General features: G+C 33.7%; 2 protein-coding genes across 2 annotated transcripts; one reads left to right on the top strand and one right to left on the bottom strand.

Moving 5' to 3' along the window:
• Positions 1-653: 653 nt before the first annotated feature.
• Positions 654-9033, top strand: LOC105647115 (vacuolar protein sorting-associated protein 35A). The gene is made up of 21 exons (XM_012233106.4): positions 654-915; positions 996-1092; positions 1194-1317; positions 3692-3877; positions 4278-4365; positions 4547-4603; positions 4706-4795; positions 4905-5027; positions 5163-5297; positions 5565-5681; positions 5877-6116; positions 6199-6261; positions 6481-6570; positions 6779-6868; positions 7240-7329; positions 7413-7481; positions 7582-7662; positions 7762-7869; positions 7961-8064; positions 8338-8451; positions 8554-9033. Exons 1-21 carry the CDS (start codon positions 823-825, stop codon positions 8762-8764), a joined length of 2370 nt encoding a protein of 789 aa, XP_012088496.1. The 5' UTR covers positions 654-822; the 3' UTR covers positions 8765-9033.
• A 676-nt stretch (positions 9034-9709) lies between these two features.
• On the bottom strand, positions 9710-14071 carry RAC6 (RAC-like 6). The gene is made up of 8 exons (XM_089720664.1): positions 13780-14071; positions 13362-13663; positions 12437-12524; positions 12235-12344; positions 12060-12123; positions 10454-10518; positions 10299-10364; positions 9710-10207 (listed from the first exon to the last, which is right to left on the bottom strand). The coding sequence occupies exons 2-8, from the start codon at positions 13458-13460 to the stop codon at positions 10106-10108; spliced, it is 594 nt and encodes a 197-aa protein (XP_089576790.1). The 5' UTR covers positions 13461-13663; positions 13780-14071; the 3' UTR covers positions 9710-10105.
• Between the last annotated feature and the right edge of the window lie 1767 nt (positions 14072-15838).

Consider the following 15838-nt stretch of genomic DNA (forward strand, 5'->3'; position numbering starts at 1 on the left):
CTTTTAATTTTGAATTAATAATTTCAACAACTATTTTTTTTAATCAGAAAAAAATTCCAAAGAACAGCTCCATAAGGTAAATGTGAATGTTGACCATTTGAATCTTTTTCTAAAATTCCTTTTTTACTATGTTTTCATTCATTTTTATTATTCCTCCCTCTCTAAATATAAATTCTTTAATTTTTATACATTGATTAAAAAAATACTAACTAATTTTTTTATATTATAATAAAAATATTGATTGATATGACTAAATTACTTTTTATTTCACATTAGTAATTTTAATGATTTAAAAAATTATAAAACTAGTTAACATATATAAGAATTTAACTGAAAAAAAATTATCAATCACTCCTTAATATTCGTAAAGTGATAAATATTTATAGATAAAAATATTATTTTAAAACTTGTATTTGTAGATAAAGAATATATATATATATATATATTTAAATAATTGTAAACTATAATTTGTGCTTTTTCATTTTTTTTCTTCTCTTTGTGCTTGTATCTTTCATTAGTGGAACTTTGCCGTTTAGAATTGTCCATAAACGTTGACGTGGCAAAGCATGAGTGGCCCTCCATATGCAATTCCGTCACGGACCGCCGAGGGTCGCATTGCTTACCAAGATGAACATAATGGATGGTCTAGATTCGATCAGCTAAATTATCTTTGCCAACGGTAGACCTGAAGACCACAGGATCACACCGATCCAGAATAGCAGCTAGAAGTACTTGACAGGCAGTTGAGTTTCGTTCGAAAACAATCAAGTCAAAACGCAACTTCGGTTTGGATTCCAAGATCGTTTAAGGGAGAGAGCGAGAATGATCGCAGACGGGGTGGAAGACGAAGAGAAATGGCTGGCGGCAGGGATCGCCGGCTTGCAACAAAACGCTTTCTACATGCATCGCGCTTTGGTAAACCCTATTTTTTCACTTCAATTTGTTTCTTTCTCTGAAAACGCTAACTTTTCTCTCCATATAAATCCTTTGGTTAGGATTCGAATAATCTCAGAGACGCTTTGAAGTATTCAGCGCAGATGCTCTCTGAGCTACGGACTTCGAAGCTTTCTCCTCATAAGTATTATGAACTCTGTAAGATCTAACTTGCAGATTGAATTTTATTTTACCCCTATCAATGGAATTTATATTTAGAGGTTTTAATTGTGTTTATGGTTTGTGTTTGAATGCATTAGACATGCGAGCATTTGATGAATTGAGAAAGCTGGAGATTTTCTTTAAGGAAGAGACTAGGCGTGGTTGCTCAATTATTGATTTGTATGAGCTTGTGCAACATGCTGGTAACATATTGCCAAGATTGTAAGTTCATTTTCATTTTTAATTTACTTTTATTTTTATGCTTTAATGAGCTTGTTTGTTTAATTTTATGTGATTTTGTTTACTTTCTTTATGAATCAACTACCACTCAAAAAGTGCATTTTCTATTTATTATGCCCTTCAGATATGTTATTTTTGTAGCAATATTCGTGAAATCATCGCTGTACTTCTATTTGCTGCTTGATTCATCCTGATTTTGATTCTTGATTGGTAAATGCATTCTGAGAGTTGTGATTCAAATTCACTTCTTGTTATGTTTAATTGTCAATTATCAGAAACAGGAACAAAACTTTATTCTTCAAATTTCAGATTTCCAATGGCAACAGGTTCGTGGATATAATTTATCCATGGTTGTGATGAGAGCTGGTCTTTTAAACTTAGGGGAGTGACGTGATGTTTTTGATTCTTTTAGTTCTGTGACGCTTTTTGGTACTTGTCAAGATTAAGAACCAAGTTGTATGCCTCTCTTTGGCCGTCATTATCTGAATGACATTGCCAGCATTGTTGTCTTCAAGTGAATTAGTTTGCCTTGGAATTCCATGTACTAATACTCTTACTCTTCGCATGCGTGACCTGAACTCCTCCAAACATTTCAATAGAAATGTGTGAAGAGAACACCAATAGAAATGCTCATAGAACTGTATAGTAAGCAGTCAACTTAAGGGCTTCATTGGTTAATTAACTAATTATCTTAAAACATAATTAATACTTTTTTGCTGGGTAAGAAAACTACCAAGCTTAGTCCCAAACTAGTTGGGGTCGGCTATATGAATTCTTTGTTTCACTTATCCGCTATGAGCAAGTTAATATCAATGCAAAGCAAAGTATAAGCCGGAAATAATTTGAAACTACGTGAATCTTTTGCCTCCGTTCTATTTTGTTCATAGTTATATCCTCATTAATATCTAAATATCGTAGATCCTTAGCAACAACTTCCTTCCAAGTAGTTCTAGGTCAATGTCTTCCCTTTTTAGCATCCTCTACTATTAAAGTATCACATTTGCTGACCGGGGCATATTGGGGGGTCTATGTAATATGTGACCATACCGTCTCGTGTCTTTCTCTCATTTTATCTCCAATTTCCGCTACTTGCATCTTTTGTCTACTGTTAACCTTAAATATGTGTTGGCCTTTTATCTTCAAGGTTGGGTCTCATTTTGCTAGGCATTGATCTTAAATATTCCCTAACAGATGCTAGCATTCTTTTTTCTTTTTATCTTCAAAAGAAAAATAAAATGTCACAACTAAGCAATTTGAGAGTTTTTGTATATGCAATTCCTAGTTTAGTTATGCTGGCACCATGTTGAAGATTTTGTATATAACTGACAAGGTTAAAAGGATTGGCAATAGTTCCAAATTGGACCCAAGGTGCTTTTTCTTTTTTGGTCATTAACTCTGACATCGTTGTTATTGGGTCTCACCTGTTGTTTTTGGACCTTCATAAGTCAGGATTATTTGCTTATGCCCTTTCAATCTAAGCTACTTGACTTCTAAAATACATGATATATGCCTGACTAGTTTTCTATCTGCCAAATCTGCTTTCGTAAATAGGAATTGACCAAGCATAGGGGCCTGAAAATTTGATACACATACATCTATATGTGTGCCTGCATGTCCGCTATATGCCAAATCTGCTCTCATAAAGAGGCATTAACTGAGCTTGTGTAGCATGCTGGTCACCAGGCATACGGACATGAAAATTTGATACACATACACATCAAAATTTTTGTTTTTTGAGGCCAAGAATCTTGATAAGCTTGATTTAATTAGAGACTTGAATGATGGTAGGTGACCTCCTCCACAAATCCAATTCTTTTTTAAGCTACCAAATTAAATCGTGTGGGCCGAATTCTTCTTTCTTGCTTCCTATAAAGGAATTCTATCTCTGTCCTTTCCTCCCTCTGATCAGCTGGACCTATATTAGCCCAAGAACTGCTTCCTGGTGCCTTTTCCCCTTTTTTTCATCCTTAGCTTGGCTTGTGGAAGGGCTACTCTTGAAAGGCTAAAGCTGTAGTAATGTAGATAGGCTGATAATTTAGGCTTTTTGTAAATTTGTATTGATCCTTTGGTTTGAACTTCAATTTTTTATGAAGTAGCTAAAATATTAATCGTCATAAGACATGAAATCTTTAGTGGAAATAACTATTAATTTCCTCATTCAAGAAGCTGCACCAAAATAATAAGTTCTTGAGAGAATGTAAATAAATGCTTGCATGTGACATGCATAATTCTTGCAGTAAGCATCTTGTGTGTTAGATTGCTTAGAAAAAGATGTCAGTCCATATAATGAATGTTATTTGTCTGAATTCTCTTACTACTTTGCGTCTTATTCTATGTTTTCTCTTCCATTTTTCAGGTATCTCCTTTGTACTGTAGGATCAGTATACATCAAATCTAAAGAAGCTCCTGCAAAGGATGTTCTGAAGGATCTCGTTGAAATGTGTCGTGGAATTCAGCATCCTGTGCGTGGGCTCTTCTTAAGGAGTTACCTTTCTCAAGTCAGTAGGGATAAATTACCTGATATCGGCTCTGAATATGAAGGGTAAGGATATTATATAGTTGTATGCATTCTGTTAAAGGTTTAGGTTAAAAGTTTATTTCTGTGGTTTGGGGAGAAAATTTAGTGCTTTTAGTGTTGAAGACCAATTAACTTGAGCAGTTTTAGTCAACGTTGGGCCATGCTTTGATGACCTGAGGGTAGATCTACTTTGTGGTAGCAAAAAAGGGAAATCCATCTGTTTGTTGTACGTACTAAGAAAACATGGATAGCTATCGAGCTTTTGCCGTTCTCATTATAATAGCATGTGTACCCTTCAACTTGAATTATAACACTAAATTGACAGGGGTAGTATTTGTATTGGTTACATTCTTTTATCTTGTAATCCTGTGGTTGATTGTTATTGGGGCTGAAAGATGTACATCGGCTGTTTGACCTCTTCCAGGGATGCTGACACGGTCGTGGATGCAGTGGAGTTTGTGCTGCAAAATTTTACTGAGATGAACAAGCTGTGGGTTCGGATGCAACATCAGGTTGGTTGAAATATCTATGACTACCTGCTCTCATGTTTGGCATGCATCACAATGCTTGCATGTCGTGGAGGTAAAATATATCATGAGGGCATGATTTCTGGTCATGCAGGTCTTATACTGCTTGTGAATCATTCATACTCTTAGCTGATCCTGAGTTGAGGCTTGCTATCGGGCTCTGCAGGGACCTGCCCGGGAGAAGGAGAAGCGGGAGAAAGAAAGGAGTGAGCTGCGTGACCTTGTAATGCCAATAACTCATAAATGGTTAATTTCTGCAATGCAACTGTGTAGTGTATGTGGAGTGCACATGAATGGCTAAGTCTTTGCTCCTGATATTTAATAGGTGGGGAAGAACCTGCATGTCCTCAGTCAGATAGAAGGTGTTGACCTTGATATGTACAAAGAAACTGTACTCCCTAGAGTCCTTGAACAGGTTTAACTTTTATATTTTACTGTTAATGGTATGCATTTTAGTGTTTTTGTTTTCCCCATATGCTGTGTAGTCATACCATGCTGGGTTTTAATTTCAATCATTTTTACAGGTTGTCAATTGTAAAGACGAGATTGCCCAGTTCTATTTGATGGATTGCATTATTCAAGTCTTCCCTGACGAGTATCATTTGCAAACTCTTGAAGTTTTGTTAAGTGCTTGCCCCCAGCTTCAGGTATGAACTTTATATTAATTGTTGTCATGTTGTGATGCATTTGTTGATTTCATTCCCTTTCGGCTTTCAACTATTTATACTGCAACAATTGCAGCTTCTAAGTTCTGTTTCCTTTTGTGCCTTTATGTTTCAAAGCCATCTGTTGACATCAAGACAGTGCTCTCTAGATTGATGGAGAGGCTCTCCAATTATGCAGCTTCAAGTGCAGAAGTTTTACCTGAATTCTTGCAAGTGGAAGCTTTTTCAAAATTGAACAATGCCATAGGAAAGGTAAAATTTGGCGTATAGGTTAAACTTTTCAATGATTAAAAATATTTTGAATTGATTACATCAAGCTGTCTAGAGTATCACTATGGAAGTGCTATGAATTTGCATGTTCTTGTCGTTCCTAGTTTCCATAGACGTTCTGGAGAGCTTGACATTTATTTCTAAATGAATTCCTTACTCGTACTCTTTGCAATTATTTATTCAATTTTCAGTTCTATGATTAGAAAATTTATGTTAAAACTGCAAGTACATACGTATTTGTTGATGCAGGTAATAGAAGCACAGGTCGATATGCCTATTTTTGGAGCTGTGACTTTATATTCATCTCTCCTAACATTTACTCTCCATGTTCACCCTGATCGGCTGGATTATGCAGATCAAGTGTTGGTAAGTCACTTTCTGAAATACTTGTGCTATTGAATTCACTTATATGTTTGTCTTGGAAGTTGGGAAGTTCCTTGTAACTTTGCATGGGCCTACATTTTCTTGTCATGGAAAACAAATTAGATTTCTGTCAGTCTTAGTGCCTATTTTAGATATATTTTTTTGTCTAAGTGATTCTTTGTCTCTATTGATTGTTAGGGGGCATGTATTAAGAAATTATCAGGCAAAGGGAAGCTTGAAGATAGCAAAGCGACAAAACAGATTGTGGCACTCTTAAGTGCTCCACTAGAGAAATATAATGATGTTGTTACTGCATTGAAGCTTTCAAACTATCCTCGTGTCATGGAATACCTTGACAATGAGACCAATAAAGTTATGGCAACTGTTATAATTCAAAGTATCATGAAAAACAACACATGTATTTCTACAGCTGACAAGGTATTCTTCTCTATGTTGCTCATCCTTTTCTTTAAAATAGGTTTTCTAATCAGACTCTTTTCTTGTTATTTATGTCATGTAGGTTGAGGCATTATTTGAATTAATCACAGGGCTTATCAAGGATTTGGATGGAACTCCAGAAGAGGTTATTTGGACTTTACTTCACTTTTTCTGTCACTAAATGTATTGTATAACCATTAGAAATTAAAATTTCTAAGTATCTTTCTTAATTTTCCACCAAGCACATACTGAATTGTTTGTATTTCTAACCAGTTGCTTTTCTCTCATCGTATTCTTCTGGAAACTCAGCCATCACATGTGGTTATTTTTCTCAATGTAAAATCCTTCTTTCTTCCATATCTAGGTTGATGAAGATGATTTCAAAGAAGAGCAGAATTCTGTTGCACGTCTTATTCAGATGCTGCATAATGATGATCCAGAGGAAATGTACAAGGTATTCAATTTATTGCAGTATGTGCTTATTATCTTTTTAAGAAGCAATTGATATGTTGAACATGTCTTCTGCTGTTTTATTTTCTTTTCTTTTTTTATTTTCCGAGAGCAGTTTATCAATTAAAAAGATACATGCAAGTGGAGCTTGACTGTTGCGTATTTCAGTATGTTATTTTTAAACTTTGTCAGTCTTCTCCTTAACATTGCAGATCATATCTACAGTTAGGAAGCAGATCATGACTGGAGGACCAAAGCGTTTGCCATTCACTGTTCCTCCTCTTGTCTTTTCTTCTCTTAAGGTTTGCTTCTTTCAAATAGTGTTTCAGTGTTTGAATTGGTTAAAATTGCTGTTGCGAGTCCTACAATTTGGACAACTGTAATTTATCAACACTGACAGCACACCTCATAGTCAGTTATCTGTTCTGAATCATGCTATATTTCATGGAAATGCAATTGAATAAGCTGCAATAGCCATCTGATAATGAAGGTTATATCTGCTCAGAACCCAATCTGAAGCAACTTGCAAGCCAAGTAAAGGAAAAAAAAAAAAAAAAAAGAAAAGAAAAAGTGCTTAACCTGTCTATTTGGAAGCTTGGACCTACATTGTCATCTTTTTGCAATGTGATTTCCAATTTACATAATAAATATTGGGTATTTTTTTTGTATGCAGTTGGTTAGGCGACTGCAAGGCCAAGATGAAAATCCTTTTGGAGATGAAACATCGACCACGCCAAAGAAAATTTTTCAGCTTTTAAATCAGGTACATGTTATTTGAAGTTGTTTGTCTGTCTTTTATGCTGGCATATTGATATAAAAAACCCTATATAAACTATTTTGTTTCAGACAATTGAGGCTTTGTCAACTGTCCCAGCACCTGAACTGGCTTTACGGTTGTACTTGCAATGTGGTGAGGTATAAAGATGCTTGGAATATACCTGGGCTTTTTAGGGTTCCATTTGGCAATCCCACGTCTCATAACCAATATATTTTCATTTTATTTTTTATTGATCAGGCTGCAAATGATTCTGATTTAGAACCTGTTGCTTATGAATTTTTCACCCAAGCATATATTCTGTATGAAGAAGAAATATCAGTAAGTTGATATCCAAAGGAGTAAACAATAAATCTTCATAGAGTTCAACTCTTCAAGTCATTCTACGTGTCATTTTACTAATGGACCTTCTCGTAACAGGATTCCAAAGAACAGGTGACTGCTCTACATTTAATAATAGGGACTCTACAAAGGATGCATGTATTTGGTGTTGAAAATAGGGATACTTTGACACACAAAGCCACTGGGGTAATTATAGCTGCATTTTAGTTTTAATTAATTACTAGTTTCCAGTATTTAGGACTGTTTGTACTGATGTCAAGACTTTTGATTTGAGCAGTATTCTGCTAAGCTTTTAAAGAAGTCTGATCAGTGCAGAGCTGTTTATGGGTGTGCGCATCTCTTTTGGGTTGATGATCAAGATAACATGAAAGATGGAGAGAGGTGGGTAAAATGTATTTAGCATTATATTCATCAGCATGGTCTGATCTTTGCAATTTTACATTGATAGCAACAATTGATCTGTCTTAATGTGATATCTTTTTGAGTATCATGGAGGCATTTCACTAATGAAGAAAGAATAACGAGTGCTGGTCTCTGTTTAATTATTGCTTTTGGAGAATACAAAAGGCTGAGAGGTTGTTTTGAGGAGGGGAGATTGCTGCGAGACAATAATTTTGTCTCCCTAATCAGATAGATATTATTTGTTTGTGTCAGGGTTCTGATTTGCCTAAAGCGTGCACTAAGAATTGCAAATGCTGCACAACAAATGGCCAATGCTGCACGAGGTAGCACTGGATCAGTGACGCTCTTTGTTGAAATTCTGAACAAGTAACGGTTCCTTATCTAATTTTACTGGACTATCATTTCTTCCATGTGAAATAACATTTTTAACTTCTAAGATAGAAACCCTAACCTTAGATGTATTTGAAGGTATCTTTATTTCTTCGAGAAGGGAAACCCACAAATCACGGTTGCTGCAATCCAGAGCCTGATTGAATTGATTACAACTGAGATGCAAAGTGACTCCAGTATGCCAGACCCTGTTGCCGATGCTTTTCTTGCCAGCACATTGCGATACATTCAGTTCCAGAAACAGAAAGGTGGAGCGATTGGTGAAAGGTACGAGGCCATCAAGGTATGACCGGACAAATGGAGTTTCAAATGCGGTTTGCTGCCATTGACTCCGAGTATCCAAGTTTAGTCCAGTGCAATGTTGAAACCTTTTCTGCTTATTGGAACAATACAGAATCATACACCGATGTTTTATTGATGGTTTAGGAAATTAAATACGCTCGAGTACAGTTCAACCATGCCCATTTTGTTGAGGTTTTGGTATATGACACCGTGTTTAGCAATATTGCACCGAGTTGTATCAATTGTTTATTACATAAATCTTTTGTTTTTAAAATATGCTTGGGGGTGTCTTCTATTAACTTCCATATCTAGACAGACAGAATTTTGTCAATGCGCTAAGGCATATGCACTGGACGCTATATTCGGTAGGTGGCCTGTTAATGGAATATGTATCGTTAGACATGATCACATGGGGGCCCACTCATGAATTCACTGTGTTCTGTGGTGTTTATTAATTGGCAATTACATGAAAATTACCAATTAGCCAGTTGCATATTATGTCTTGTGGATCCAATTAAAATGGAGTTCAAGGGCAAGGAAATGCCAAATAAATGTTGTACAGAAACCAACTAATTTTACGTCCCCCGCTCTAGGTTTAAGATCAAGGGATTAGCTTTGTTAGTACATGATTATCCTCTAATTCCTACTTTGCTACTAGCTCAAAAGCTTATGCAGCAAAACATAACAATTAACAAAGTTCAGTGATAATTGAGCTTCATGATTTTGACCTGCAGTTATGGCATCTACATTGTTTGCTTAATGATTTTCTTAAATGGATTTTTAGCATCATTTTCATACTCAGCATAGATTTTCTTACATATTGGGAAACCCATAATTCTAAGTTGAAGATTAGATAGCAGAATTGAAAATCAAGCAAAAGTCTATTAGAGAAAAGCAAAAACGTTGAATTCATTTAAACTGACAATCAATAATGGAAAAAATGACATGGTGATGGAAGAAACCTACAATTTATATGAAAAACTAGCAAGCTGCTAATAAACTGAGCATGAAATCCAATTCCAAGCCCTTGAAATGATAGAGGAATAGATAGAATCCATGTGAGGCAAGGTTGTTTTCCTAACTGGATATTCCAGTCTATGAATACATAATTAAAACATATCAAAATCGGGACGTAAGAGAAAGAGGTGGGCAATTACATAACCAAATTCAACAATTAGACATCCACAATAATCCAAGAAACCAAAATCAAACCACCTCATGCTTCGCAGAGATCCTAATTACAGTCTGGGACAATAATTGAGCTTCTTTTAAGAGCAATGGAAAGAGAAAAAACGAGGAAGAACGTGGGTAATGCAGAGGCCGTTAACTCCTTATATACCCATTTCAATCACAATATGGAACAGGCCTTTTGCGCTTTATTCTTCTTTTTCTTCTGCTTGGGCGGTTGAAGGACAACTCTGATAGCTGCATCGAAAACTCCCTTCACATTCTACAGGAAAAAGTATTACGAATTTTATATGCTTTTGATGACATTCAAGAACTATACAACATAATACCCTGATACATGGGAATTCATATACCTGCTGTGTTTTCGAACTGCATTCGATATAAGCAGGTGCATTAATCAGCTTCCTCAGTTCCTCTCCCTTTTAAATAGAAAAATAATGATACTAATGGTTATGAAATAGGAAAGGAATATTCCAGGTTAGCTATTCTAACATGAATAAGTATCTACCTGAACTGCAGTAATGGGTACAGCACCAGGATGGTCTATAAAGAACTGTTTATCATCCCTAAGATCTGGCTCATTGAAAAATCACAGGAAAATGCAAGGATTATAAACTCGAGAATGTAAACGGTATTACATAGTCTGCATAGAGCAGCCCATGATTAAACAAATAGGTAACAGATGAAATAATAACTAATGATGATGAAGTAAACTAATTGCTTCCTAATTACAAAGGAAACTACATCTAAAAGCTTATAATGAAAGAAAACATTCTTTATAAGAACTAAATTCAGTGATGAAACTGTTGACAGGGCTGCCAGCCAATATATAGGTCCCATGGCATAAATATAAACTGACGGAAATAAGCTCAAGATAAACTCAAACCAAATCATACATTTTTAGACAGCAATATCAAGCCCCATCAAAGTGGAGTTCAAGTAGGGTTGACTTAATCACATGGAACCATTGTCCTCAATATATCCATTTAAATAATCCTCAGAGAAAATAGTATCATCATTCTGATAAATATAGCACCCTCTCTTTCTTCCCTCTAATATGAACATAAAGGTCGACTAAACATAAAAAACATAAAAAGCAATGACCTGGCTTAAAACCGATCCACCTCTTAATAAATAATCTATAAAACACCTATTTATTGTCACTCTCTGCCGATAATCATTTTCCATTCTTATCAGCCATGTGGTGGAATACAATGACTTAAACCTATAATTTCCACCATATCCCTCTCTCTTTCTCTTTCTCTCTCTCCCTCTATCACACAAACATGCAAACACAAAGACACACTCACAGATAAAACCACAAGAGCAACATTGCTAATAGATTTCAATCAAGAGCTTTTTTAGTAAGATATTTTAGCACAACACTCAATTCAGGTAGTAAAATAAACATCTTTCCATAAAATCTAGAAGATAACATTATCCTCCTTGCAAATTAAACTATTAAGATAACAGTCAAGAGAAGGTAAGCCACCAGGAAAGCACATCGCTGCTGCTAAACCATATGAGAATAATTTTGTCAGTGAGCTTTTCCTTGGACAAAAGATGTGCTACCCTAGGAAAACTGAATTTTATAGCAACTTATTGACTTGCACCCATGAATAAGAAAGTTTTGATTACTTATGGAAAGGATTGGCAAGCAGGCCTCCAAATATTGATCATGAAGCCATTGCGGAAGAAACATTATCATAATTCATCCACTCAATAATGTAGAAAGGAAGATGAAAGAAAGAAAAACACGTCTAATATAAGTTTCTAGGGAAAACATACATTTGTAAACATGTCTGCATTAATAACCATTGGAATAATGAACCATCTCAGCAGCATCTAAGGCCCATAATTACATGTAAACGATGCATAGTAGATAATTGAAGCTTCAGATGATCACATTAAGACAAACTAAACTTGAAAGATTTCTGGTATAAGAATCATGTAGAAAAGCAATTGACGGGACTAAATCATCACAATTTATTATTGAAAAAAGAAAAGGTTTATAGAACGGGAAAACAAAAGTATAAGCATATGTATGTGTGTAGATAACCAAGCTAAGTCAATAAGCATATTTGATTCAGATACCAATACAGAGGAAAATTTACCGAGCTTTGTTCCGACAAGAACAATTGGGACCCCAGGTGCATAATGTTTCAACTCTGGAATCCACTGGAAACGAAACCAAATATGGAATGTTATAAAAGTGTTATGATTATTCTTGCACTTAGGAATACTGCAATTGTACTCAAAAAGAATCCATGTAATTATGTAAATATCAACCTTCTTAGAAACATTTTCGTAACTGGCCTTGCTAATGAGAGAGAAGGCCAGTATGAAAACATCAGCTCCACGATAACTCAAAGGTCTTAACCTATTATAATCCTCTTGCCCTGTTCAATTAGCAACATACTCAGACCCAAAAGGAAATAGACTCTACTACGAAGTATCCAGAGTTAAAGGGGAAAAAGCCTGTGAAAATTACCAGCAGTATCCCACAATCCCAGGTTAACAGTGCTTCCATTGACAACTACATTTGCACTGAAATTGTCAAAAACAGTTGGCACGTAATCCTGTTTAACAGAAAGTTCAAGAGGAATTATGGCCAAGGCATGATAAGTCAAACTATTCAATTAAAAAGCTTTTAACAACTTTATAATTTATATAAAAAAAAACAAAATTTATGAAGACAGATTACAAAATATTATTTTGGCATTAATAGGCTCAAGGACAACTGGACAAGAAGCAAAAAATTTGAAAGAGGAATTCAGGAACAAGACATGTTAGAATTGAGAGCAGACCTATTTCATACAATCAAGTTAGATTTTGATGTAATCGCTAATAATAAAAACACCAGTACGTGTCTGTAATGTATGTATTTCATAAAGTAAAGACTTCCAAGTATTTATTCATTTCTACATTTTCCAATAACAGAAGGGAGAAGTATCCTTCTCCAAATAAAAACATCCATAGTTCTAAAACTGAGCCAAAGGCAAAATGATACTAATGCATACATTTCCAATGAAACAATTTATTCATTTCTATAACCCTTTTCTTTTTTTTTCTTTTTTTTTTCCCTTCTAAATTAAAAGAAGCTTTTCCAATGCTTTTGCATTAAGCATTCAAATCGGATAACATAAATATCACGTCCTCAATACCATTCCCAAAGTGAGAAATAAAACTAAAACTTTACAAATGAGCAAATTTCATAATCAAAATTCAAAACTTTAATCTATAATCTTAATAATTCCATACTCATTTGTAACAAACATTTCCAAATTAGGTATCCCTCAAACAATCGAAATGGGTATTGAAAGACCCAAAGTGCACAATCAATCATAATGCCATGTTTACCCAAAATCCAAAAAGATTATTAAAAAAAGAAAAGAGAGAGGGAGGGATAGAACTACCGTAGGAAAAGTGTTGCTGGTGTAAGAAATCAAGAGACAAGTTTTACCAACGGCACCATCACCGACCGTGACGCACTTGATAAACCTGGAAGCGCTCATTTCTTTTTTATTTTAATTTTTTTTCCTCTCTTCGTTATTTATTGATATTCGTAACACCGAGAATTCAAAAATTCAAGAAGCCTCAGATCTTTTCACCTGAGGACAGTACTGACGCCAAACCCAGAAACCCTAAAACGACCAATGCGAAGAAAAACAGCTTCTTCTTTTTCTTTCTCGTTGCTTCTTCTTCTTCAGTAAGCCATCTGTTCATCGAAAAACCGAAAAAGAAAGAAAATGAAAAAATGTTGAACGAAACCCTAAAACGAGAGAAAATGGAGAGAATAGAAAGAAAAGGGGAAACAAAGAGAGGGAATGTAACTGAAAAGTGGAGAAATTTGGGGAAATTGAGAGAGAGAACAGAGAAAGAAGCTCTTTGGCCGGGAAATTATGCCGTTGAACCGTTCGTTCAGTAAAACCAATCTTCGCCAACCAAAATCTCCGATTCTTTTTCCCGTTTTTTTAATTATTTTAATATTTTTTTCCTTTTTCTTCTCCTTCGTTTTATCATTACGCATTAATCGGATCGCGGGTCGCGAACTGTCTACTCTTCGATTTCGGATACAACCATAACAATTTGGCGGAATAAATAAATTTACTTTCTGAATTTTGAAACTTTGAAGGCACTCTAAATTATATGCATGATTTTTCACATACTTAAATTTGTAAACTTTGATAAAATTGCTGCATCTTTTCATACTAATATTAATATTTTCTCTGTTCTATTTTAATAGCAATATTTATTTTTTTTATAATAATTAAAAAAATGATCGAAACACATAAATTTTACAAAAATATATAATATAAATATCGAAATTGCCCTTCTTAAAATTAAAAAACTATTATTTTATTTTACTAGAAATAACCTAATAAATATGACTAAATTGAAAAAAAAATAATTAATATACTCTTAAAATCCTAAATGAGCATTTAAAATGAAACCAAGTAAAATATTGATCTGTTGTTATTAAGGTAGAACTTTTAGAGCTTTTAACTTTTTTATGTAAAATACTGAATTGATACGTAGTTAATATAAATTTTTAAATAATTATTTTCATATTTTTTAACAATTTGATAAGTATTTAATTGATTTAATTTTATAAATTAAAGTGTTAGATAAAATGATTTTTATAAATTAAAATATTAGATATAATTTTTCTAAGTTAAAGTGTTTGGCTTATCAATATAGATGTTAAAAATGCCACAAGATTAAAATAACCAAATTGATGAATGGATTTATGTATTCAACCATAATAATTGTGATAGTTATTTTATAGGAAAATTACTACTCATTTCTTTCACAAGTTATGAAGTCCTCAAGATTTAGTTTAGTAATATTGCTTAATACCTATCCAAAAATTTCATTCACTAGTAAATGAAAAATTAAATAGTGTCGACCAGGTGTGGTCTAATTGTATAGTGACATTTTAAATATGAAGACATAAATAGTTAAATATTACAACATATTTGATGGTAAACATGGTATTTTTTTTTTTTAAGAGGTAATGACTAAATTGTCTAATGGCACAAAATTTTAAGGGTTTTCCAATTTTTTTTCAAAAACATTAGGGATGAAAAAGTAATTTTAATCAAATCTCTTACACTAATCTGCCTCTTTTATTTTAGAAAATATTTTAAATAAAACTAAATATTTAATCCTTCAAATTTTATAATAATTATAACTTCATTTCTCTTATTTGGTCATTTTGCATCAAGTCATAATAATTCAATAATAAATATAAAAGACTAAGTAATAACAATGTATTTAGTTGTAAAAAGCCAAATAATTGAATATTAGTATTTAACTGTTATAACGACTATCTCTATAAAAATTATTAAATAGATTAACGATACAAAATTTCATAGATTAATTGATTTATTATTAAATAAGAAAAAAAAAATATAATTATGATCAAGCATGAGGATTCAATAATTATTTACCCTAATTAATGTACGGAAATTGTTCAATTCGATTTAACATGTTGCATATATTATAAAATAATTATCTTTAAACGATTTATAAATAAGTAAATTCTCATAAGAATATATGTCTCTTTTTCAAATCATTCTTATTTCTAGTCTGACATTACAACAGTCGACCATTAAGTAATTAATCAAATATGTCTTGCCAAATAATTACATGTCCCAAAATTTAATAATGCTGAACTACAATTCAACTGTGCTTGAGGATTTTCTATGAAGTGAAAATGAGAATGATAGAAGTTGACCACAAATGAACATTTATCCTTGTCGATGAGTTGATCTTGCGATCATGATTTGCATCCTGTAGCCTCCATTTCATACCTGTGAAAGTTAACAGAGCATGCAATAGAGAAACACATAACATGTGCCTTAGGTGACATCCGATGAAATTGGAACCA

Source organism: Jatropha curcas, chromosome 4 (genome assembly GCF_041381405.1).
Source record: "Jatropha curcas cultivar XTBG-Jc1 chromosome 4, XTBG_Jcur_1.0, whole genome shotgun sequence".
Classification (NCBI taxonomy): Eukaryota; Viridiplantae; Streptophyta; class Magnoliopsida; order Malpighiales; family Euphorbiaceae; genus Jatropha; species Jatropha curcas.